Source organism: Thermobia domestica, chromosome 8, assembly GCF_964235325.1.
Source record: "Thermobia domestica chromosome 8, izTheDome1.hap1.1, whole genome shotgun sequence".
Taxonomy (NCBI): domain Eukaryota; kingdom Metazoa; phylum Arthropoda; class Insecta; order Zygentoma; family Lepismatidae; genus Thermobia; species Thermobia domestica.
In genome coordinates this window covers 120,230,987-120,256,218 of record NC_137461.1, presented here as the reverse complement: position 1 = coordinate 120,256,218, position 25,232 = coordinate 120,230,987, and the positions used below count along the sequence as shown (strand labels likewise).

At 34.4% G+C, this 25,232-nt stretch overlaps 1 protein-coding gene across 1 annotated transcript in view; it reads left to right on the top strand.

The window, feature by feature from the left end:
- Positions 1–670: 670 nt before the first annotated feature.
- LOC145693170 (G-protein coupled receptor Mth2-like) overlaps positions 671–25,232 on the top strand; it is a 219,902-nt gene continuing 195,340 nt past the window's right edge. Inside the window, exon 1 of the mRNA XM_081768931.1 lies at positions 671–1,794. Coding sequence (XP_081625057.1) covers positions 768–1,794 — 1,027 coding nt within the window. The 5' untranslated portion in view covers positions 671–767. The remainder of the gene's footprint in view (positions 1,795–25,232) is intronic.

Genomic DNA, 25,232 nt, shown 5'->3' with positions numbered 1-25,232 from the left:
GAAGTGTTTGAATTCATTGTTGTCAATTACTTAAACATACAAGAAATACTGCAAAAGAAACATTATGGTTATATTGATACACTTAAAATGTTCTTTGTGTATATAGTCTAGCTCCTTCTTCTGAGTAATGTAATTATTACGTTTTCATTTTTTTTACAACTCAATTGTTGAGAAAGAAAAAAACCCGATGTAATTCAATTATTATTGCTTCTATTCTAAAATGCTGGGAATTACCCTACTCGCATAACAATTAGAAAATTAAAAACATTGCATAACAAGTGATGCCACGCTGTCAGCTCTCATGCAAGACTTGAGAATTAAGTGTCAGTTGATAGAGATGAATGGAGAACAAACAGTAAGCGTTGACTGACGAGAATTCATGTAATAATTGTACAAGAATTAAAAAAAAAAAAAAAAAAGTAACTGCTGACAAATTGTTTTTCCCCCTTTCGTGTTTGTGCTAAGCCCCTCTTTTATTATCTCTTTAATTGAAGCAACGAAATTGTCATGCATTCTGGTTCATACGAAACTCCTCCCACAACACAAAGGGAAGGACGCCCAGTTTACTCGGCGCTGGTGTTGCGTGACGGCCATATACATTTTACATTACCTACCATCATGTATTACTCCTTTATCAAGAAACACGCGTAAAGTTCTACTACCAGTCATGAAAGTGCAACGAATAGTGTGCAGGAAGCTGTCGAGGCGAGTGAGAAAAAAGGAGTATTAAAAAAAAAAAGTTAACAAATAACTAAAGCAAAAGAAATATGACGTTTATGCTGATAAAATATTATGTGATTATTTTGACACTTTATGTGAGTGATTTTATTACCACCGGCACGGTAGTCATCAACAAGTGTTGTGCAGAAGATATGGTCTTAGACATAAAAGGTCGGCGGTGTGTACTTGCTACAAAGGCTAATCCATCTCTCTGGATTTCGGGTGTACTGTTTTCAACGAAAACCAATCAACTGGTACATCCAAATTCCACAATTATCGACGTAAACTTCAATAACACACCGTGCGATAAAAATTCAACAAGGCAGTTGGTTGTTGGCAAAGGAATTCGAGAGAATCGAGAGGATTTCAAAGTGTATGACAATGGGTCATTAGTACTTTTATCTGCAGGTCGCGCTACCCACATTTTTCCATTTTCATCATTTTGTCTTGATCTTGTAGAATACAAAACTGAAATACATACGGCTTTGTTATGTCCTTGTTTTACAATACCTTGTGTCCGTAAATGTTGTGAATACAATATGTTCTTTAACGCGTCTAGCAGAAAATGTCAAAAGCTTGATGATTCTCAAAGCAAATGGGAACCAGAAATAACACATCGTGCAACTGACAGTCAGGATGCCTTATTGCTTTATGGATTTCCTAATTGTGGTGATAGATTGAGCTACTTACTGAACCCAACAGAGAACAATTCCGTTGACTTCAAAATTTACGGTAATGGTAAGCTGAAAGTAAGCAAGTACTCAGAGGACATTTCGTCAGATGACTACTGTGTTGACAAGGTTTGGTTATCGCCGAAAGCTGATGGTCCTAATGCCATTATCTGCTTTGGCAATCACGAAGCACTTCATTACAAACTGTATTCTGCATTCTTTATCGTTGGATCGGTTTTCTTGTTAGCTACATTTCTTGTTCATGCATATCTGCCGGAGTTGAGAAATCTTCATGGGAAGAACTTGATGTCACACACTGCAAGCCTGTTCTCAGCATATATTGCATTGGCTATTCTCCAATTAGAAGGACGAAACATGCCACGATATTTGTGCAAAGGCATAGGTAAGTACTAAATTTATATTTGCTTAGTTTTCGTATATTTTTTGCGGAGAGCTACAAGTGCTTTTGCATGAATGTTCATGATTTATAGAATTTATAGTAGTACAAAGGCAGAAATTTTGTCTCATCACAATAATTGAAGTTCCTTTCAGTTAATTTTTGTGTAATGATGACGAAGACACCCGACATGGTTCATGAGATAAGTCACCTGGCGCACTACTTTGAGGATAACTGGGAGAATTATCTTTGTAACGGAAGAGGTGATTACTTTCTAAGAAAGTTGTCAAACAACATTGTGTTACGCACTCTTTTGATAGTTCGTATTATAGAAGGTTAGTGATATATTTTGATCATTCCAGATGTGCCCACCCAGGTCCCTACTGGTAATGAAGCACTACAAATTAAAGTGAACATCCTAAACAAAATAATAGTAAACACTCCCTTTGGAAGAGTTATACGTTCTATAGTTTGATATTGAAGTTCAATTTAGTTTAGTTCATTATCATCTGTTCGCAAACAGAAGAGATCACCTTCTGAATTTTGAAAGTATGATTAAAAACTAATTAAAATAATAATTGAAGGATTTGTATATCAAACCTGGACATTTCCTAAAGTAGGGTTGCTTGCAACACGAGACGAGACAGAATTTTCATGACGAAACAGAACTCTTCCAATGAAAATTTATACGCTTTTCGAGACGAGATGTCTTTCATGACATCTTTTCGAGACAACACAGTTTCAAATCATGTGTCGCAGGTTACTCTGTGGTACCCAGCCAAAAATTAATTGTTCAGGAAACGAAGAAAAAAAAGATTCAAGTTCTTCTTTGCTCGAATGCCATCAGTATTTTAAAGTTTTATTTTAATAGATTGGCCCATAGAAGTAATAATAATAATAATAATAATAATAATAATAATAATAATAATAATAATAATAATAATAATAATAATAATAATAATAATAATAGTTTTAATCTCTGAATGTGTCACTTATGAATTTTGACTACCCAGTTTCATATTATTGAAAGTTTAGCGTCCTTTTACAGGACCGAGGATAGATTAGGCGTGGACTTAACTTAGCATGGAATCCGAACCATGAGTGCCTTTGCTGAGAATTGTGCTCGGATCCTCCGCACACAAGACGGTAACGCTAGCCATTTAGTAAAAATATTGCCCGCGAGACGAGAGATTTCTTTGTCTTGTCTCGTAAATTTTGTAAAATCCTCGTTTTAATTACCAAAAAGCTTCTATCGTCTAGTTTTTTTTTTTTTTTTTTTAATTTACGTGTCGATTTTTTCTTAAATTCATCTCTAAGTTATCAGACTTTTAGTGCCATGAGTGTTCTACAAAGATAGGGTGCAGATTCATAACAGTCGAAGTGAGAGGAGGAAAAGAGATATAGGTGTAAAAAAAAGAAAAAGGAAAAAAGGAAAGAAAAGAAAAGAAAAAAGAAAGGAAAAACTAGAATGTTCACAGCGACATGGAGTTCACATACTTGAACATTCTTAATTACTAAATTATGAAAATTATGTAACATTAGGGATACAGTTAACCATTTGTTCACATATTAATTAGGGCTACATGTGAAAATTATGTTAATTAGTCCTAATTGCTGTAATTAATTTGAGAGCTTCTGACAATAGTATCATTGACTCACACCGTTAGTAAGATTTTAGTGACGGGAGATTTTTTCCCCAAAAATATTAAATAGGGAAATTCCCCTTCATCTCGCAGGATTTCGCAACCTTTACGAAGAATATGATATAAGAACATTCAAACAATATTTATTATTGCAGCATATTGTGTAATGACTTTCGCACAGTGTTTCTTCCAGACATGTTTTTCTTTTGGGGCGAGGGGAGGGCACTGGCCCTTGGAGTTCTTGAGAGTGCTACCCCTAGGAGGAGGCAAAATAATACGTCTATAATATAATAATTTCGTAGAATAGTATCGTGTGAAAATAATATGTGCTCCTCCAAATACTAAATGTGCCCTCTCCGGAACATTTTTTTTCTGAAAGAAACACTGCTTTCGCATCTTTAACCATCGATAAATTATTTTCAATTGTGTTCGTACAATTACTTCATCAATGCATATATTTTGTGCTATGAATCATGAAACACTAAAAATAGATTTGAGATCCAAGACTTGGAAGAACTAATGTCGTCCACGAGATTCATTAAATATATCGTCTCGCCTCGAAGTTAAAAAGGGTACTTCTTGTCTCGCGGGCAACACTAATCATATTCCATAATTTTCAATAAATTCTACAATGTTATTAACAACGATATTATATGTCAGGAGTTTAACAACGATACTAACAACAAATGTCTAGAAACGAGACAATATAACCAATCGATAAATTTCATTCATTGAGCTGAATAAAATAATATATGTCACTATAAGAGCTCATATGTGTAGTTTTGGAGAAAAACTTTTGTTTCGTAAATCAAAACATTGATGCTGTACAAGAATCACGCTACTCATTAACGAGAAATTGATACTGACGTATACTATCATCAACTACCAAGATGACAATACATAGAATATGGTAGTTAATGAGATATATCCGAAAGTTATCACTTAATCCTTAACTTTAATTAACACAGGAAATATTTCTGGGTGCCCGTCTGCAGCGAGCTCAACAAAATAGCATCTTTGAGGATAAACTTTATTGTGTAACCTCCAAAAAATGGAGAAAATCGCATTTTTTTTCCATGGCGCTATTAATATTTCGTTCGTCACCAGTCTAATGCAGTTCATAGTTCTTATTCTGCTGTTTATTTATTTATTTACTATATATGAAAAAAATACCCTTTTAACTAGAAGATTGTATTTATTGTTTAATTTCTCGTAACAGTGACATCATACTTCTTGTAATAATAATAATAATAATAATAATAATAATAATAATAATAATAATAATAATAATAATAATATTTTCATCGATCAAGTAATTCTGTTGTTGGATGTAAGGGCGATAATGAAAACAAAAATTCACTCCTTTCCATTCATTCGCCTCGTGATTGCAAAACTAACATTATAAAATGACTTTTTTATATTTTAATGTGGCAAAATCTTGTAATAAGTCATTCAAGTTAATATTTTGTAGTATCTCACGTTGAATACTCATTAAACTTGTGTATTGGTTTAATCATGATTGTGGCATGCTGTTTCTTAATTCTTTGTTTTAGGATATAAATGCTCACTGCAGGAGTTATTAACAATCATTGAAAGGAAAAAGTATTATGCTGATTACCATATTAGTAAACTAGCTGAAGTAAAATGTTAGAATGTACAGTAAACACTCGATTAACCGGCCTAGTTTTAAAATAATAAAATGTAACATAAAAAAACTTTTGAAATAAGCAATAACAATCTTCAAAAACCCATTGAAAAGCATACAATACAAACTTTTTAATAATAAAGGGCATAAAAGTAGAAAATATATTTTTATTGTTATCTATCTATATATATAAAAGAGAACGTACAAATCCTTTGTCCGCTCATCACGCTAATACGGCTGAACCAATTTCTTTTATTTTTGGGGGGTTATTAGGATTTGGACCCTAGATGGTTTTTATCATATCACTTTAATTTTCAATTACCAGTGTCTTGAGATAATTGACCATTCAGGTGTCCATTACGTACAAATCCTTTGTTAGTTCATCATAGGTATAAAAATAAACGTATGTATATGCAACCCGCATGACCGTGTCACTCGGCGGGTTAACATAAATGACAGGCGTTATAATGGTTTTTATCATATCACTTGAAAGCGAAAAAGTAAAAATTATCTAAGTAACAAAGTTTATTGCGTTCGGGGGTGACCGCAGCGAAGCGGGGCGGGTTAACATAAATGACAGGCGATATAATGTTAACATTTACTGCAATCTTCTATGGTTTTTATCATATCACTTGAAAGCGAAAAAGTAAAAATTATCTAAGTAACAAAGTTTATTGCGTTCTGGGGTGACCGCAGCGAAGCGGGGTGAACGCTGCTAGTTATCTATAAAAAAATTGTTCTTGCCAAACTGAACAAATTAATCCTTAATGTAATATTATTTCGATGGTTTTGCTTGGCACAACTTGAATTTTTTACTGGATAATAGTAATCAATTATTTTCTGTTTTTAACCACATTATTATTATTATTATTATTATTATTATTATTATTATTATTATTATTATTATTATTATTATTATTATTATTATTATTATTATTCCTGCCTTTTAGAGCCTTTTTTGGAGTCGTTTCATATTTTTTTAAGAAAAAAGTATTGTTTACTTTCTAGTGCGTCATTTGACATCTGACATTTGAGGCTAGTAAATGTGCCTTCCCCCCCAAAAAAAATCAATTCTTAGAATCAGGCGTAAAATATACATGAGCATGAGCAAATTTTTCGATAAACTTTTTGAAATATAGCAAACTTTACGCTGTATTTTACAATTTTATTTTGATAAAAGTGCAAATCGTCTAAAGCAGTTTTTGTCAAATCATTGCTGCTGTGACGTAATATACTCTTTCCATTCAGAGAGAAATTCTCCGTAACTTATTTACTTAAAAACTACTAAAAGAAATTAGTGATCTATGATTAATTTGCTTTCTTTCTCAGCCACTACATGCAAATGTTCATGTAGTTCTAGAGTACTTTTCATGTATGTTATGTCTGTTTTGCCTATTTTATATAACCTCTGGTGCATGGGGTCCCTGGTTCAATCCCAGCTCACGCCAAGTGGACACTGTGTGCGTAGATTTTCTTGGGGTTCTCCCAGTTTCTTCATTCCACCATTTTATTCATTTCTCATCACCGTCTCCTCCTAGCCAGCATACGCGTGGGATGTAAAAATCAAAAAGATTTCATTTTATTGGTATTTTATGTGCATATTTTCAGTTCCTGTTTTGTTGATTTTTATACCTGTGCTGTTTCTAGTTTGAAATGTTTAAATATCCACATCCTGCTAATAACTTACCTTGAGGAAGTCACGATGTCCTATTGGTAGTGCACTTACGTCTGGTTCCAAGAGTTGGAGATTTGATCCCAGGCCGTATGAATTCGTGTCAGACAACCTTGAGAAAGAAAGAGACACACAAATGTGAGGACAGAAAGAGATACATTCATATTTGCAAGCTTTAAATTGGAAAAACAAATTATCTAACAGTAACTACATTCTGAGGAAAATTGGGGTTTTGTGACGCATGAGATTTAAGGTTTCTCAGTCGAACATACAGTAGAATTTCGAAAAAAAAAGGAGCTTTTAGTTTTACTTTCCACGATTATTTATTATATATTAAAGGAGACGGATGTTTAATAAAAGTGAATGATTATGAAATTAAAATGATTATGAATGATTATGAATGTTAAACTCTCCCACCGGGAATCTAACCTGGTACACTCCGCATCAAAAAAATTGCGACAGCTAACGCCGTGCTGTAGGCCACCCAATATACACCTTCTTATCCCATAATCATGTCAGGTAAAGAGACACCCTCTCTCTCCCCCTTTCTCTCCAATACTAAAATTAGCTAACAACATGAGCGCAATTCTAATTTCAAACTACACAAGTATTAGTTTCGATAAAATGAAATAACGAAACCGAGACAAAACAAGATTCATAGGTTGATGTAGGGAGAAACTGAAACACACACAATGAAAAATTGAAACTAATGGATGTCTATTACACGGAGATTCAGAAATGAGGCAGAGGGAGAGACACACACACACACACAGAGAGAGAGAGAGAGAGAAGAAGTAGAAGAAGAAGAAGAAAAGGGAGAACAGATAAAACTGTGGAATTCAAACGTAGTAAGAAAAGAATCTAACATTATAAAGTTTCGTTTCCAGAAATCCAACAGTAATATAGAAATAACGTTTGTTTTTACATATTTTTCAGAACTATTCGAATATATAGAGGATGCTTTAAACATTCATTATGTCACTTTCATAATGGATACCATACTCAATTTCAAGTAGAAATGTAGATCTCCGAGACATATCTAGGATAATGTCAAAAGTGTAAAACATATGCTTTGTTTCCGCGTGGTTCAATTGCAAATTCGGTAGTGTTCATTTGACGTACTGATCCAAAATACATTCTAATATACCCAGTAGATAGCGTTGATCATATCCTCCATTTCAGACTACTAATGCAAACTGAACAAAAAAAAAAAAACGAAAAGAAAAGAAAAGAAAAAAAGAAAGAAAATAAGAGAAAATTGAAGTGTGCTATTTTACTGCTACATTTCTATTAGAAATACCCTATATTAAAAGTTCAAACTGGATCTGAATGAAAAGTTACAAATGTTCGAAAGGAAAAGTTAATGCTCCTCATAGATGCAGCATGTTTCTAATTTCAACGTGAATAAAACATATTGAATTATAGGATGGAAACAAACCGTGTAACGTGGGTTCCTGTCACCACTGCATGGCGCGTCCTCAGGTTGCGGATCGAGGAGAAGGCCTCTAGATATAGAGGTTAGCTGCGAATATACTGAATAAGCAGTCGCGGACAGACGACTAGGAGTGGTCCTCCAGCTTGGGGGTTTGGGTAAGGCTAACACCCTCATCCTGTAAAAAAAGGTACTTGTTCAGAAACATTCACAAAAGCCTCGGACAAGGACTGATAACTTGGCACGACATCAGCAAAAGAAAATGGACATGAGATTTGGAACATGGAATATTAGAAGTCTTTATAGGGCAGGCGCGTTAAAATCTGTAACGAGTGAGTTAGAGAAATACAGGATGGACTTAGTAGGAGTTCAGGAAGTTAGGTGGGAAGGAAATGGATCTGAGAATTCCGGAAATTTTACGTTCTTTTACGGGGAAGGAAATAAAAATCACCAGTTAGGAACAGGGTTTTTCGTTCACAAACGTATATTACCAGCAATTAAACGGGTTGAATTTGTTACTGACAGACTTTCTTTTATTACTCTTAAGGGACGGTGGTGTGATATTATTGTTTTAAATGTACATGCTCCAACTGAAGATAAAGGTGACGATATAAAAGATAGTTTTTACGAAGAAGTGGAACGGATATTTGACCAACTCCCGCGATACCATATGAAGATTCTATTAGGGGATTTCAATGCGAAGGTAGGACGAGAGGATATTTTCAAACCGATTATAGGGAACGAAAGTTTGCATGAGGAAAGTAATGACAACGGTGTTAGACTCGTGAACTTTGCAACATCCAAAAACCTAATCGTGAAGAGTACAAAATTCCCACATCGCGACGTTCATAAATACACTTGGACATCACCAGACGGAAAAACACATAATCAAATTGATCACGTTTTAGTAGATAGAAGAAGACAATCTAGCATAATTGACGTCCGGTCGTTTAGAGGGGCTGATTGTGACACTGATCACTACCTGGTAGCAGCGATAATACGGGAGAGATTATCGTTGAATAAAGGTAATACTCAATGTCCGAAAACGGAGAGATTTAATTTAAAGAAATTAGAAGAGAGCCAGGTAAGAGAGGTATACCAGATTGAAGTTTCGAATAGATTCTCGGTTTTAGAAGACTCGGAGTGCACTAGTGTTGAGGATACTTGGATTAAAATTAGAGATAGCATTAAAAGTTCAGCAATAGAAAAACTGGGACACGCGGAAATATGTAGGAACAAACCATGGTTCGACCAAGAATGCATTAAACTAGTAGAGAAGAGAAAACAGGCAAAATTACGGTGGCTACAAAATCCGAATGAAATAACTACACAAAATTTCGCAGATATCAGGCGGGAAACTTCCAAAACTTTTAGAACAAAGAAACGGGATTTTTTGAAAGCTAAAATTAAGGAACTTGAAGATAATAGTAAAAATAAAAATATTCGGGACATGTATGAGGGGATCAGCGAATTTAAGAAAGGCTATCAACCTCGTGCTTATATATTAAAGAAATCTGACGGAACAGTTCTCACTGATACGGATAGCCTCTTAAATAGATGGAAAGATTTCTTTGACGATTTGCTGAACACGCAGCCAAAAACTAATGTGCGTGGAGAAAAGGAGATACACACCGCAGAACCGTATATTCCAGAACCCAATCGAATAGAAGTGGAAGCCGCTATAAAGAAATTAAAGAAACACAAATCTCCGGGTGTAGATGAAATTCCGGCTGAGTTAATTTTAGCTGGAGGCGAAAAATTGTGGAACAAGATACACAAACTCATTCTCCTTATCTGGAACAAGGAAGAATTGCCACAAGAGTGGAAAGAGTCAATCATTGTTCCAATTCACAAGAAAGGCGACAAAACTGACTGTAATAATTATCGAGGCATTTCTCTTCTGTCAACATCCTATAAAATCCTTTCAAATATTCTGTTAGCAAGATTGACCCCATACGCAGATGAAATTATTGGAGATTATCAGTGCGGATTTAGACGAAATCGATCAACTATCGACCAAATATTTACCATTCGCCAAATACTCGAAAAGAAGTGGGAATACAGTACCCCGGTACATCAACTATTTATTGATTTTAGAAAGGCTTACGACTCGGTTAGGAGAGAAACATTATACAACGTTCTTACAGAGCTTGGAATACCGAGAAAGCTAATTAGATTAATTAAGATATGTTTAAGTGAATCCCAAAGTAAAGTCCGGGTAGGAAAATTTTTGTCCACGAGCTTCCACGTCGAAAATGGCCTGAAACAAGGAGATGCGTTGTCGCCATTATTATTTAACTTTGTGCTGGAATACGCCATAAGGAAAATCAAAGATAGCAACCAGGGTCTAGAGTTGAACGGCATTCACCAGGTTATGGCATATGCTGATGATGTAAATTTAATAGGGGATGATAGGAGAACAGTAGAAATAAATGCAGAGATATTATTAAACGCTTGCAGGGACATGGGTTTAGAAGTAAATGCAGAGAAAACTAAATACATGGAAGTGCGTCGGGACCGTAATACGGCAAATTGTGGAGGCGTTAAAATATTAAATAATACTTTTGATAAAGTGGATACTTTCAAATATTTAGGATCAATATTAACAGACGAAAATCATATTCACGAAGAAATTAAATGTCGACTAAAAGCAGGGAATTCGTGTTACTATTCGGTTCAAAATCTCTTGTCGTCGCGAATTCTGTCGAGGAATTTGAAGCTTAAAATATATAAAACGATAATCATGCCTGTTGTTCTGTATGGTTGCGAAACATGGTCGCTTACTCTGAGGGAAGAACATAGACTGAAAGTATTTGAGAACAGGATCCTGAGAAGAATATTCGGACCCAAGAGGAACGAGAATGGGGAATGGCGGAAGCTTCATAACGAGGAACTACATAGTTTATACGGTTTACCCAACATTGTAAGGGTCGTCAAGTCTAGGAGGCTTAGGTGGGCAGGTCATGTAGCTAGAATGGAAGAAAGTAGAAACGCTTTCAAAGTCTTGACTGGTAGACCCATAGGAAAACGACCATTAGGAAGGCCTAGGCGCAGATGGGAGGATAATATTAAGATGGATCTCGCAGAGATAGGAATACAAAGTAGAAACTGGATCCAATTAGCTAAGGATAGAAGTCAGTGGAGAGCTTTTGTGAACGCGGCACTGAACCTCCGGGTTCTATAGGCCATAGAGTTAGTTTAGTTAGTTAGGATGGAAACAAATTTTGTGTCGAACTAGTATAAATAAAATTTTGTTTTCAAATAACCAAAGAGGTTACCATTTTCTAGTCTTTTCCGGAGATTTATCTGTTCCGAACATCCAGCATTGATTTAATCTCTTACGGATATAACGTAATTTGCACAGATAGAATTAACACGCTAAGAGCTCAAACGGATCGTCGTATCAGTTGGATGATGTTGGTTAGGTTATAGACCACCACTTGGTCGAGGATTCAAATCCGTAGTGACCCGGTAATTCCACTGAGACTCGGTAACCCAGAGGATAAAAAAGAGATTTTACTCATTCCGTTGCGTTTAAACTGTATTTCTGTCAGAGATGACCAGGACTGGAGATGTTATTTCCAGAGCACGAAAAACACGACGCCGAAATTCCCAGTTAATTAGATTTTCCAGACCAGGTATATAGAGCTCTTGCTCCGTCTTAACTTTGGAACATGAAGTGCGTGTGTGTGTGTGAGAGGGAGAGAGGTGAAGAAGTGAAAGATGCAAAGACAGGATAGGGAAACGTCAAGAAAGAGAGAGAAAGGGGGACGAATATAAATATGAAACATACTTATCATTGCAGTATATGATGTAGAACGCACACTGTTTACTCGAAGTATCGCCAGTGATGCGTTATAAGTTCTCCATCAGAAGATGAATTTCTGTTAGCAGCCATTATTTAATACGAAAAAATCATACTACCTGATAGGGATTGGAACCAAGGTTTTCTATTTGGAAGTCTAGCATGTTACCACTACACCACCGATTGCTTTAGTCAAACTTTATTCAGCAAATGGTCTAGTGTTTCTTTCTGAGAACGATAACACGAAAAGTCTATACTGCATATCAAAGATGTCTTTGAAATGTCCTGGTAATTCCCTTGCGCTGTTTCTATCATGATACAGGTGTTTGCTTCCACATTCTTATGTATTGCTAGTCCAGTATGATAAGTCGACTCTTCACAATCACTTTGTAAAAAAATTAACTTTGGTGTGAACAGGATTTGAACCTATGTTAGATAGCTGTATTATTCATAAGGCCATTACATTACCCCTGCACTATCAGTTTTATTATTTCCTTCTTGGTAAATACAAAATGGACTCAACTAGCTGAGTCTATACGAGAAAATCACTAGACATGCAATAAAAATAACCAATTCTGGGTCTACAACTCTAAATACATAGAACTATAAATAGATAAATACCTATCAGAAAAAAACGAGAGAAGAACTTTTATTTCATGACAAAATCACTTCTAAAAACCTACTAAAAGAAAGCCTTTCCTGCTCCGGAGAATAACATTTCCGGCGTGTACGTTGAAGAAAATCAAAATAAGTGCGTGTATCCAGTAACGTGATATGCCGCTGGAAATATAGTAAAGTGCTTGCAATCAGGAAAAGCACTGTACGATGCTTAGTGGGGGAAAAAAATGGAAGTCAGGAGCATATGATCAATGTGAAACTGTGCACTCGGACGACGAGTGATACGACCCACCATCACCTGCAAGGCGTTCCACATCACTGGCGCTCCCTCACATGTTGTTAACCGGTGAGCCAAAGTGTCCTCAGAACGACATATATTACACAAGGCATCTGGGGCTCGTTGTATTGCATAAAGACGCGCACGCGTCGGGATAAGTTGATGGACTACTTGAAACAATAACACTTGCATATAGGAAGGTAAGATTGAGTTCCAAATGTTAGCCCACACTTGCTGCCACTCTATGTGTGGAAACTGTTGTACTACTCGTAACTGAGTCGGCTGAGAGGACAATGTAAAGAGGCAATCATGCCACGTGAAGTCAGAACCCAAATATTACTTACTTTAATCGTGATCTTTGGAACGAACCAAAGTGCACAACGAAATTCATTTATTCGACGGCCTAGAGAAAAATTAGTGGCCACTAATAAAGGAAAAACATACAATCGAGGAAAAAATAGAGAAATAAAACATATTTTGCAATAACTTCGCCGTCCAAGTTCAAAAGTACGCTAATAATAATAATAATAATAATAATAATAATAATAATAATAATAATAATAATAATAATAATAATAATGAATGTTCAATTCACAGTATAGTTGTCTGTTATTATTATTATTATTATTATTATTATTATTATTGTTATTATTATTATTATTATTATTATTATTATTATTATTATTAACATCAATTACCCACTTCGTTGAATTAAATTGAGAAAAAATTGTAATATGTTCCGTTACTCAGGTACTGTTTAGTATTACTAAAGCGCTCTTTGATATCGGTCATTTTCGAGAAGTTTTATATATCCCCTCCCCATCCTATGTTGTGGGGCACGGCATCTGTAGTGTCATTATTCATCTCAGCGAGCCAGAAAACTGAATTCGACACTGATATTGCTTATTTCGATCATTTTTATATCTCTCACCCTCTTCCAATTTGACTCGCTGAATTTGGATTTAAATAGCATCAGATGTGTCACTGTTAATCTCAGCGACTCCAAAAATTATATACTCGCGTTAATACCGGTCATTTTTCGTTCTTTTTAAAATGTCGCTCCCCCTTTTCCATCTCTTAAGTTACACCTTCAAAGTGATATGACAAACTATCAGGTTCGAAATTCATCTAGGTTGAAAATTTGAACGAGATTGATTTCGTGGTTCAAGAGTCATTAAGTTTTATTTATTTTTATATATCTCTCTCTCCCATTCCCCTCCCCAAGTTCTCCCGTGAAAGTGAAATGATAAAAATCATCTCAGGCCCAAACCTCAAATATGTTAAAAATTAGTTCGAGATTGATCCATTGTTTCACGAGTTATCATTTTTTATTTATTCTTTTTAACTCCTCCCTCCCTCAACCCTAAGTTATATCGTCAAAGTAAATAGATAAATACCATCTTAGGACCGAACTTCATCTATGTTGAATATTTAATCGAGATCGGTCGGGTGGTTCAAGAGTGATAAAGTCCCAAAAACAGTCACTTTCATTTTCATTTTTTAAGATATACGTATATTTCCTTCTCTCCGACCCATACGTTGCACCGTCAAACTGAAATGATAAAAGTCGTCCCAGATCCGAAAGTTTGATAGAGATCTATGTTGATCTATTGAAAGTTTGATAGAGATCGGTCTGGTGGTTCAAGAGTTATCACGTTTTATTCATTTTTATATATCAACCCTCCTCCCCTCCTCCTGCCCCTAAGTTCTACCGTTAAAATGAAATGTTAAAAAAGCCTACCAGTCCCGAACCTTGTCAATGTTGGAAATTTGATGGAGATCGGTCGGTTGGTTCAAGAGATTAGTAGCAACAAACATAGTTACTTTGAATTTTATTTCACTGGCGATACTTCGAATAAACAGTGTGTGCGTTCTACATCATATACTGCAATGATAAGTATGTTTCATATTTATATTCGTCCTCCTTTCTCTCTCTCTTTCTTGACGTTTCCCTATCCTGTCTTTGCATCTTTCACTTCGCCACCTCTCTCCCTCTATTACACACACGCACTTCATGTTCCAAAGTTAAAACGGAGCAAGAGCTCTATATACCTGGTCTGGAAAATCTAATTAACTGGGAATTTCGGCGTCGTGTTTTCGGCTCTGAAAATAACATCTCCAGTCCTGGTCATCTCTGACAGAAATACTGTTTAAACGCAACGGAATGAGTAAAATCTCTTTTTTATCCTCTGGGTTACCGAGTCTCAGTGGAATTACCGGGTCACTACGGATTTGAATCCTCGACCCAGTGGTGGTCTATAACCTAACCAACATCATCCGACTGACACGATGATCCGTTTGAGCTCTTAGCGTGTTTATTCTATCTGTGCAAATTACGTTATATCCGTAAGAGATTAAATCAATGCTGGATGTTCGGAACAGATAAATCTCCGGAAAAGACTAGAAAATGGTAACCTCTTTGGTTATTTGAAAACAAAATTTTATTTATACTAAAGAATGAGTCAGAAAAAATTTGGCCGCTTTCCTCCCGCCATATTTTCTAGTATATAAGATGAACATTGGCAGCACTGTGCATAAGCAAGGACAGACTACCGATCTTACTCACAAATAGATTGTCAGTTGTGCAGTGCGCGTGGTGTGGTAAAGAACGATGAGTCAGTTAGAAAAATGAAAACTAATTGTGAGCAAATACCTCGAAAATCTAGGTATGTCCTTAAATAAATTAAGCAAACTCGTAAAGTACTCTTGGTTTACTGTGCAAAATGTAATTAAAAAGTACACATAAGATTTAACTGTTGAAAGAAAACCTGGCTCAGGTAGAAAACCGGGGACTAGCCAACCAAAGCTGGAGAAAAGGGTTACTGCATTGCTGCGTCAAAATCCGAATTTATCGGAAAAAGCAGTGCTGGTGTGGTCAAAGCGTCCCAATCTACAGTGCACAGAATTAAAGCAAGGAAAGGTTTACTATCTTGCAAAGTGCAAAAGGTACCTAACTGAGACGAAAAGCAACAACTGACGGCAAAATCCAGAGCAAGAAAACTCTATGATCAGCACCTTACTCAATATGAATGTTGCATTATGGACGACGAAACCTATTGTGTCGCTGATTTCAGTCAAATTCCCGGAAAGGAGTACTACGAGGCACTGAAGAGGGGAGATGTGCAGGATAAATTTAAACAACGGAAGGCATCCAAATATCCCCAAAAAATATTTGATTTGGCAAGCTATTTGTTCATGCGGTAAAAAACATGGCGTTCATCACAACAGGGAGAATTAACGGCGAAATTTATACGAAGGAGTGTTTACAAAAACGCTTGTATCCATTTGTGATGTCACACAGTAACTCTGTTTTCTTTTGGTCAGATCTTGCTACCTCTCACTACTCTAAAACAGCCACTGATTGTTATAAAGAAAAGGGTATCCTCGCAGTTCGAAAAGAGGCAAATCCACCAAATTGCCCTGAACTTAGGCCGATTGAAAAATATTGGGCCCACATTAAAAGAACATTGAAAACATCAAAAGGGAAGGCGGCTGACTTGAAAACTTTTCGTCGCAAGTGGACTGCAGCTGTTAATCAAATAACAGAAGAAGATGTGCGAACTCTTATGAAGCGGATTAAAAGTAATGTACGAGCATTTTCCCATAATTAGTTCTTTATGATATCTTTTGTGTGTTTATTTTTTTTTACTTTATAGTCAACTAAAGTATTCAAACGACCTTTCTTCTTTTCATTTCTTTACCTACTTTTTTGGTCAAAGTTACTGGCCAAGTTTTTTCTGACTCATTCTTTAGTTCGACACAAAATTTGTTTCCATCCTATAATTCAATATGTTTTATTCACGTTGAAATTAGAAACATGCTGCATCTATGAGGAGCATTAACTTTTCCTTTCGAACATTTGTAACTTTTCATTCAGATCCAGTTTGAACTTTTAATATAGGGTATTTCTAATAGAAATGTAGCAGTAAAATAGCACACTTCAATTTTCTCTTATTTTCTTTCTTTTTTTCTTTTCTTTTCTTTTCGTTTTTTTTTTTTTTTTTTTTTGTTCAGTTTGCATCAGTAGTCTGAAATGGAGGATATGATCAACGCTATCTACTGGGTATATTAGAATGTATTTTGGATCAGTACGTCAAATGAACACTACCGAATTTGCAATTGAACCACGCGGAAACAAAGCATATGTTTTACACTTTTGACATTATCCTAGATATGTCTCGGAGATCTACATTTCTACTTGAAATTGAGTATGGTATCCATTATGAAAGTGACATAATGAATGTTTAAAGCATCCTCTATATATTCGAATAGTTCTGAAAAATATGTAAAAACAAACGTTATTTCTATATTACTGTTGGATTTCTGGAAACGAAACTTTATAATGTTAGATTCTTTTCTTACTACGTTTGAATTCCACAGTTTTATCTGTTCTCCCTTTTCTTCTTCTTCTTCTACTTCTTCTCTCTCTCTCTCTGTGTGTGTGTGTGTGTATGTGTGTCTCCCTCTGCCTCATTTCTGAATCTCCGTGTAATAGACATCCATTAGTTTCAATTTTTCATTGTGTGTGTTTCAGTTTCTCCCTACATCAACCTATGAATCTTGTTTTGTCTCGGTTTCGTTATTTCATTTTATCGAAACTAATACTTGTGTAGTTTGAAATTAGAATCACGCTCATGTTGTTAGCTAATTTTAGTATTGGAGAGAAGAAAGGGGGAGAGAGAGGGTATCTCTTTACCTGACACGATTATGGGATAAGAAGGTGTATATTGGGTGGCCTAACTACACGGCGTTATCTTTAGCATTTTTTATGTGGAGTGTACAACGTGGACCAACGACGCACGCGCTAGTCACTAGACTAACGATTAGAAGTTGTAGAGGATTGCAGTATATGTAAATAGAATTTTTCATATACTGCAATGTTAACTTAAGACCCTTCTAACGCCTATACCCTTTGATCAAATTTCGTATTTTTACTAATGTTGGTTAGTATTTTACGAATATACGTATATAGCATGTCTAGCTTCCCGATTGGTGGGTGAGAACATTACTTGTGAGACTTTTGAGTAAATCAGATGCTAAACTTTTCCGCCTACAATGAACTTTAAACTTTGTTTCAACACATAGCAACGCTTGTTGGAGAATTTATAATAAATAACTATTCCCAACAGAAACAAAGAGCAATTTTCGTGCATCGAAAATGTTGATATTCTCGACATATGCGAGAAGGACATGGTCTGTCAAGTTGCGCTGGGAGACCAATCAAAAAAGTGAATAGCATCCTGGCAAAAGTTGAGCAAGACCAGCATACAAACAGTCATGATATCGCCAATGACCTGAACATTCATTACGAGTTAAATCATTTGGAAAAAGCTCCTAAAAACTTTTCTTACCCCCTTGGTTCTATGCAACCCACCTTACTTTGTGAAATTTCTTTTCGCTGCATATTTAGGATGTTTTCGCATATGTTGTAGAAACTATTTTATTTTTTATTTAAAAATAATTAATTAATTATATCCTTTTTCAAATTTTATACGTATAGCTTATTCGAATAGTGAAAACCGCATCGAACTATGACCAGCGGTTCTCGGTATAATTTCGCACAGCTTTACAAATAAACATACAGTCATTTTCAAAAATTTGAGTACATTGCTGATTTTTTTAGTTTTCAATAATAATAATAATAATAATAATAATAATAATAATAATAATAATAATAATAATAAGACATGTATCCATACATGTTCTGTGAAATAAACATCATTGTTCATATAAAGAAATTAAAACAAATGATCCTGTTTCCACTGAGACAAATTTATTAAGTATGTTTGTGTTCAATGAAATGTAGATCCTTAGTTTTAATAAGAGCTTTATAAATTCCAGGCACTTGTTTAATTAATTTATCCAATTTTTGCGAAGCTATGCTACTTCAGTAGCTCTGAAGAGCCTTCCAAAGATCTTCAGTATATATTGGTATCTATTTACGGATTGTCCTGTCAAGTTCATCTTACAAGAGCTCGATGGGTAACAAATCCGGTTACTGTAGCAACTATTCTGTTTGTCTTTAATGTAAGTGTCTTCTTTGTATTGCAGATAATTATTATATAGCGTGGAATAATGTTTGGAATGTTAATCCTATTGTAGTACGAAGTTACTGTTCCAAATCTGCGTTCCTGATGGAATTGCATACCTTACTTAAACGTTGTGAAACACGTGTCTGTTCATTATTCCATTAATTCGTACCAAATTAACAACTTGGCACTCTGTAAAGCATCACAAAACAGTGATGCTACTTTTCCGTGCTTTGCTGTAGGTATTACACGGTCGAGATCAAAGCGCTCTTCGGGACGACGACGCACAATCTTCTAGCATTGGAAGCCGAAAAGTTGGAATTTAGATTCATCGGTCTAGTACTCTCTTCCATTGTTAATCGCTCCAGTCTTTATTTTTTTATTTTCTTGCCCCAGGAGCATCCTTTTGTAATGTTTCCCACTTAAAGGAAAGGTTTCTTCAACGAAATCCTACCTCAAAGACCATATAGATCTGAAGGCGTTGGGCCACTGTCCTATTTGATACTGATCGGAAATGGCTTTCCGTAGTTCTATTGGTTCTTCCGGAGAAATTAATGTCTCAAACGTTAGCTTGTCTTCCCAGTGAACTTATTCTTAAGAGAAATTGTTATTTTTGAACGATCAATGCGTTTCCGTGTAATATTTACACCACTTCGTGATTGTCTTTCAAGAATCCGACGAACTGCTGCGGCCGATCACCAAATGAGTTTTCGCAGAGAGTGATTCTCTTCTCTCCAAATAACCACTTGAACACGTACTTCGACTCTTAGTTAAAGTTTCTCTTCCGCATTTCAAAGTATGTAAGTGTTCTTCACACTATTCAACTGGCTCACGCGAATGAAAACAAAGTCACGTCATAGATTTGCATCCAATTTTGCCTTATATTATGACACGATTGAATAGCACATCCACATACACAATTATTCATTGAAATGAAGAGGCAACTACTGTCAAGGGTTCATACCACACCACTAGTTCGTTGAAGCGATGCATCACCTAAGAAAGCGTGACATTAGCCATCTATTCATTAGTTATCTGTTCATTACCAAGCAGTTTTCCTCAATAATTTTATCTCTATGTCAACAAGGCCATGAATTTTCGTATCCTTATATGAATAACGTTATTTATTTTCAAAAACGAACCCAATAAACATGATTTTTTGTGGGTACAGTCTTTTATTTGGAAAATTCTGAAGAGTCAATAGCGTGCTCATACTTTTGGTAATGACTGTACATACAGGTCAAACTGAAAACTTCTTTTTTCAAGCTGTTTAAAAATGAAAATTTTTTGAACGATCTACTCGACTTTTAATTCCTTCGTAAAATAACTACTTCTCCAAAGAGAAACAATCATCTATCAAGATTCTTTCATTAAAAAAAGAAGAAAAAACTTTAATTGTGTATAATGTTTAATATTTACTATAGGCCTACATTAAATATTCTAAATATCTTGATCTATTTATTAATATTTTATGCAAGCAGTTTCTTTCATATTTAATGAACTTTCTACTTAATGCACTGTAAAGAGATATGCTTTACTCGAGTCAGTTTTTTTAATCATCTTTGTGCACCTTAGAGGTGCATTATACAGAAAGGGAAAGTAAAAGATGCCACCAAAAAGTACAGGAAGTGCTCAAGTTCAAGAGGTACTCCCAATATAGTGTGGAGATCTTGTGTACTGTTCATTGCTGGCGGAAAGTTTTCTTCTTCTTTTCGTTTTTTCTTTTCTCCACATCAAAGTATTACACCGAAATAAAAATAAGCTTTCCATTGTTGCATTGTTACGTTCTCAATAATTTGCATTGTAAATATTGGTTTTTAGAAAATATTAAAACAGTATGTTAAACTTGCAGTTAAACAGAATTTTCCAAAAATTGTGCCATATATTTTAAATTATGCTTTATGCTTTATTTTCTAAAATTACGCTTTATTATGCTTTTAAAATTAGTTTCTTCTGGACCCTTAGACAATCACAACCATGTTCAAGGTACCAACTATATGTGTAAATTGCTGTTATGCCTTTTATGCTTTTGGATTGCTCTAATTATAGGAATTGCCCCATTTTCTCCTTAACCTCTACAGACCTGAATTTTTTTTACTGTGCCAAAAAATTATTTCTGAATATTTTCTAGTTAAATATATGTATTTCGGTGTATTAAAAGAAGTTTCTTATTAAAAAGTGCCACAGGAGCACAGGGAGGGCATGTGCTCATTTGAGTACTTTTGGGGCGTACTACATGTATTTATTCTAATATAAAAATAAATAAAGGATGTTTTTTTGCTAGGAATGAGGCAAATATTAGCAGCTAGTTATCAATAAAAATTTATTTGGTTTTGTTTTCAAGCAGAATTCTTTCTTTTAACATCATTAAAGATCCATTCAGTATAAGTATAATTACTCCTGAGAATTTAATGAATTCACTCCATATCATAAACGAATTTTTGCAACTGTTAAATGAAAAATCGAATGTTAATGACAAAAATATTGTTGTAGTGTTTACAACAAAGTTAGAACAAAGTAGGCTATATTGTTAACAAAATAAGAAACAAAGAAAAATGTACTAATTGTATATTTACCTTCAGTACCTTATAAGATAAGCTGCTATAATAATCACGTAGCGTCAATGTTTCATTAGAACAATCATATATTTTACATCACGAGAATAACTTTAACGAGAACACTCTTAACTATCACATTGATCTAATTCATACATGCTGTTTCCATATCATGTCTCTTTTTGGTGCTTCATTTGGAAAATAAGAAATGGAATCTAATTCCATCTTAGTCTGCTGAGCATCATACTCTGATACAGTACTGGTGCTGGTTTCATTCAATGTGAAGTCACTATTGCTGGCCTCATTGTCGTCTGATTGAAATGTCACTAGAACATTACCTAAATTTGTAGAATGTGATCAGGATTATGCAGTACTTTTCTTCTATAAGATGCTGAAATAAATTAAGAACAATTCCTTAGAATTTAAGTAGCTACTGCTGAATATTACTCCATAAAATGAAGTTACTTGAATTTAGTCGCAAACAAGGAAAAACTGGTAAAATTAAAACAAAGAAAGAGCGCAATTTGATATAGAAATATTTAGTAATTATAGTAGCGATCATCTCTCGTGATATTCCAGCAGTTAAAACTTTCATTAACACTACTTAATCGGAAAACAATTTAAAAGCATAAACAGAGAAAGGATTGTGGTCGGCAACCTCAATTACAGCTTACGCCCGTAGCATAAAGAGATGTAAAACTTTATAAAGAGAATATTACAATACAAGCCTATTTTATTACATTATTTATATCTCAACTGCTTTTAACACATCTTCTTAATCCAGCATCTAGTGCTTATTTATTTCTAAATTCAAGTAAAACAAAACAAAACTTAAAATAGCTTTTGAGATATATAAAAAATATCTACCAATATGAAAAGTACTCAAATGAGTACAGAGGAATAATATGTATACGTAAGTACCAAAGTACTCATTTGAGTACATGGTAGTTTTTACTCAGCTCTGAAATGTACAGAACGTCCCTGCTACAAATAATACCTTTATATCAAGAAGTTGATATTAAATTGCAAAAAAATAGTTTTTGGAACCATGCCTAAGGTAAATAAAAGAATATACTCACGTTTTTTGTGAGGACCTCCAATCCATTCCTCTCCTGCTGCAGCCATTCTTCTGAATCTCACACTGTGTGCTTAATGCTGTCATCCAATAGACCCAGAGTGTACTAAATGTGTTCTCTAATAAGTACTTGCGTAGCAAAACGTGTAACGATGCGATTGAAATGAAACAACATATATTTACGTAATATTAAAATGAATGTACTCAAATGAGCACTAGGGGACCGTAGAGGTTAAAAGCGGAATTTCCGAAAATGCTTAAGCACGTGACTACTTATTTTTAATGAGAAGTTTCTGTACCAAGTACATCTTCACAAGATCTAACGAGTCACTATTGTAAAGCTCCTTACAGTATATCTGGTTTAGTTTTATATATTATATCGTTTCGTGTTTATGTCGGTGTTTGTTCTTTAGTTGGTCCATAATCATGTTTTGCAATATCCGTTCTTTTTAATTTTGTTGTTGTTGTTTTACAAATGAGCTAATTACTGTTGAATAAGTTGGAAATATTGTGAGAAGACACTTTTTGCTCTTCGAAGATATGCAACCATTTTGTGTTATGAAAGGAAGTAGTGTCTGTGAAACGGACACATAATTTATTCTTTTAACAAAATACTTGTAGAAACATAGTAAGGTATTAAAATAGCTTCTTGGTTAGGAAATATTTCAATTCAATTAAGAAGTAACATTTTTCTTCTTAAGCCATACGGCAAAATAGTAGAAATAGTAGTAGCTGACTGTTCAGGTAAAAATTTACAACCTTTTATTTTAATTACTAGGATAGGAGAGAAGAAAGTACTGTATCGCGAAAAAAATAGAATTTAATATTTGAACTGATTTACACGTTTCATGGCACCTTGGATCTGTCTGTCCTTTCGCCCCGATGAAAATGTGTTCACTCGCCTAGATATCGTACCTTTCAACGTGTCCGCAGCAAATTTTAAACTTAAGGTTTTTAAAAGATTCGTGAGGAGAGGGGTCCCTACCTCTAACATTGAAGATAGTTTACTGAGGGAAGATTTTTTTTTAGATGCGATTTTCTCGAAAACGGCCTCAATGATTGTTTCTATTACTTGTATCAATATTTTATTAACACCCTATATTGTGGTATAAGTCATTTCTTTGAGAAGAATCTACAAGGGGTGATTTATTCTTGGGATTGAGTTTTTTCCAACTATTTTCTCAAAAGCAACTCGGTGATTTTGCTCATATTTCGTAAATAAATATTTGATTAATGTCCTGATAACATGACATAATTCATTTGTTCTGAAAAAATATACGAGGAGTAGTTTGTAAGGGCCTGGTTCGTATTTTAGTTAATCTTCAAAATAATTCAACGCATTTAACACTTTCTTAACTGGTTTTTAATACTTGATCATGCGAAGTGTACATAATTAACTTTTCTGCATATCCAACCAAATATCTAGACCTTTATACACACACTTATTTACTCGTCAAGATGTCTACGTACATGTATATTTATTTTACGTCGTTGCTATAGTAACAACAACTCTTATTTTAGTTACCGATTACACAAATAATATCTCGAAATCTCTATATGTCTTTCTTTTTCTTTATACATTATACTGCTCACATAATTCGCCTCTGATCCCTTTCTGTAAATAGGCACAGATTGCTAATGTTACATACAACGTCATACAACATTATCGTTGTAGATGTCACCTCGAACGGGACTTCCACAATAGTTCTACTATGAAGGAAAGAACCCTGGGTTAGATTCCATGAAACATTTACCTTTTGAATAGCCCTCATATATACAATATCACTTTTAATACACATATTCTACTTTTCCATTTATATATAATATATTATAATATAACACATTTTTATATTTGTCAGTATATCTCAATATTAATAACGACGAATTACATTTATCATAAGTAAGGCTATTCAAGAATTAAACCTAACCGATAGTTTCTTTCTATGGTACAAAATTAACTATTCCTTCATATACAAACAACACCACTTACAAACAAAGATCTTCCATAATATTAAATATTGATAGGATCAGAAGTCAACAAAGTTGGAACATATAGACGCATTGATGGTCATCATTTAACACATTAATAAACTTTGAAAAATTAAGATATTCGATATTCATTATTCTTACTCTTTCCATATAATAAGGTGCATCTATTTGATATATCTGTCATTACTTTCATAAGTTTACATTAAAATTATGATCTTTTATTTTTAAATATTCATAATATTCAAATAAGTAATTATGAGATAACTTTGCAAAAGACATGAAACATAGATTAATATTTCTTAGTTAATACTATAAAAGGAAATTGCAACAAAATTATAAGGAACAAATTCAATAATATTTTCAGTTGATTGTCATAAATTAACTTCGTCAATATTCCGTAAATAATGAGTTTTACCCATAATCAAAATATTTCATAATTACATGTTTTCAACGTACATTTTAATAATAAATCGACTGAAGAACATATCAACCATAGACGTAAGCAAAGGTCAATTTAATACAAATCCATCGGACGCCTTTTTGTCAGTTCAAGTTATACGTTCGAAGGGTTCATTTAAGGAACATTGTATAGCACAATCTTGTGTACGTGCTTGTCTTTCATAGAATGATACCATATTTTGATTCCTGTTTACAAAATTCCTGCCATCTGCAAATTGATTTTGTGAGAATCGGCGATAATTATT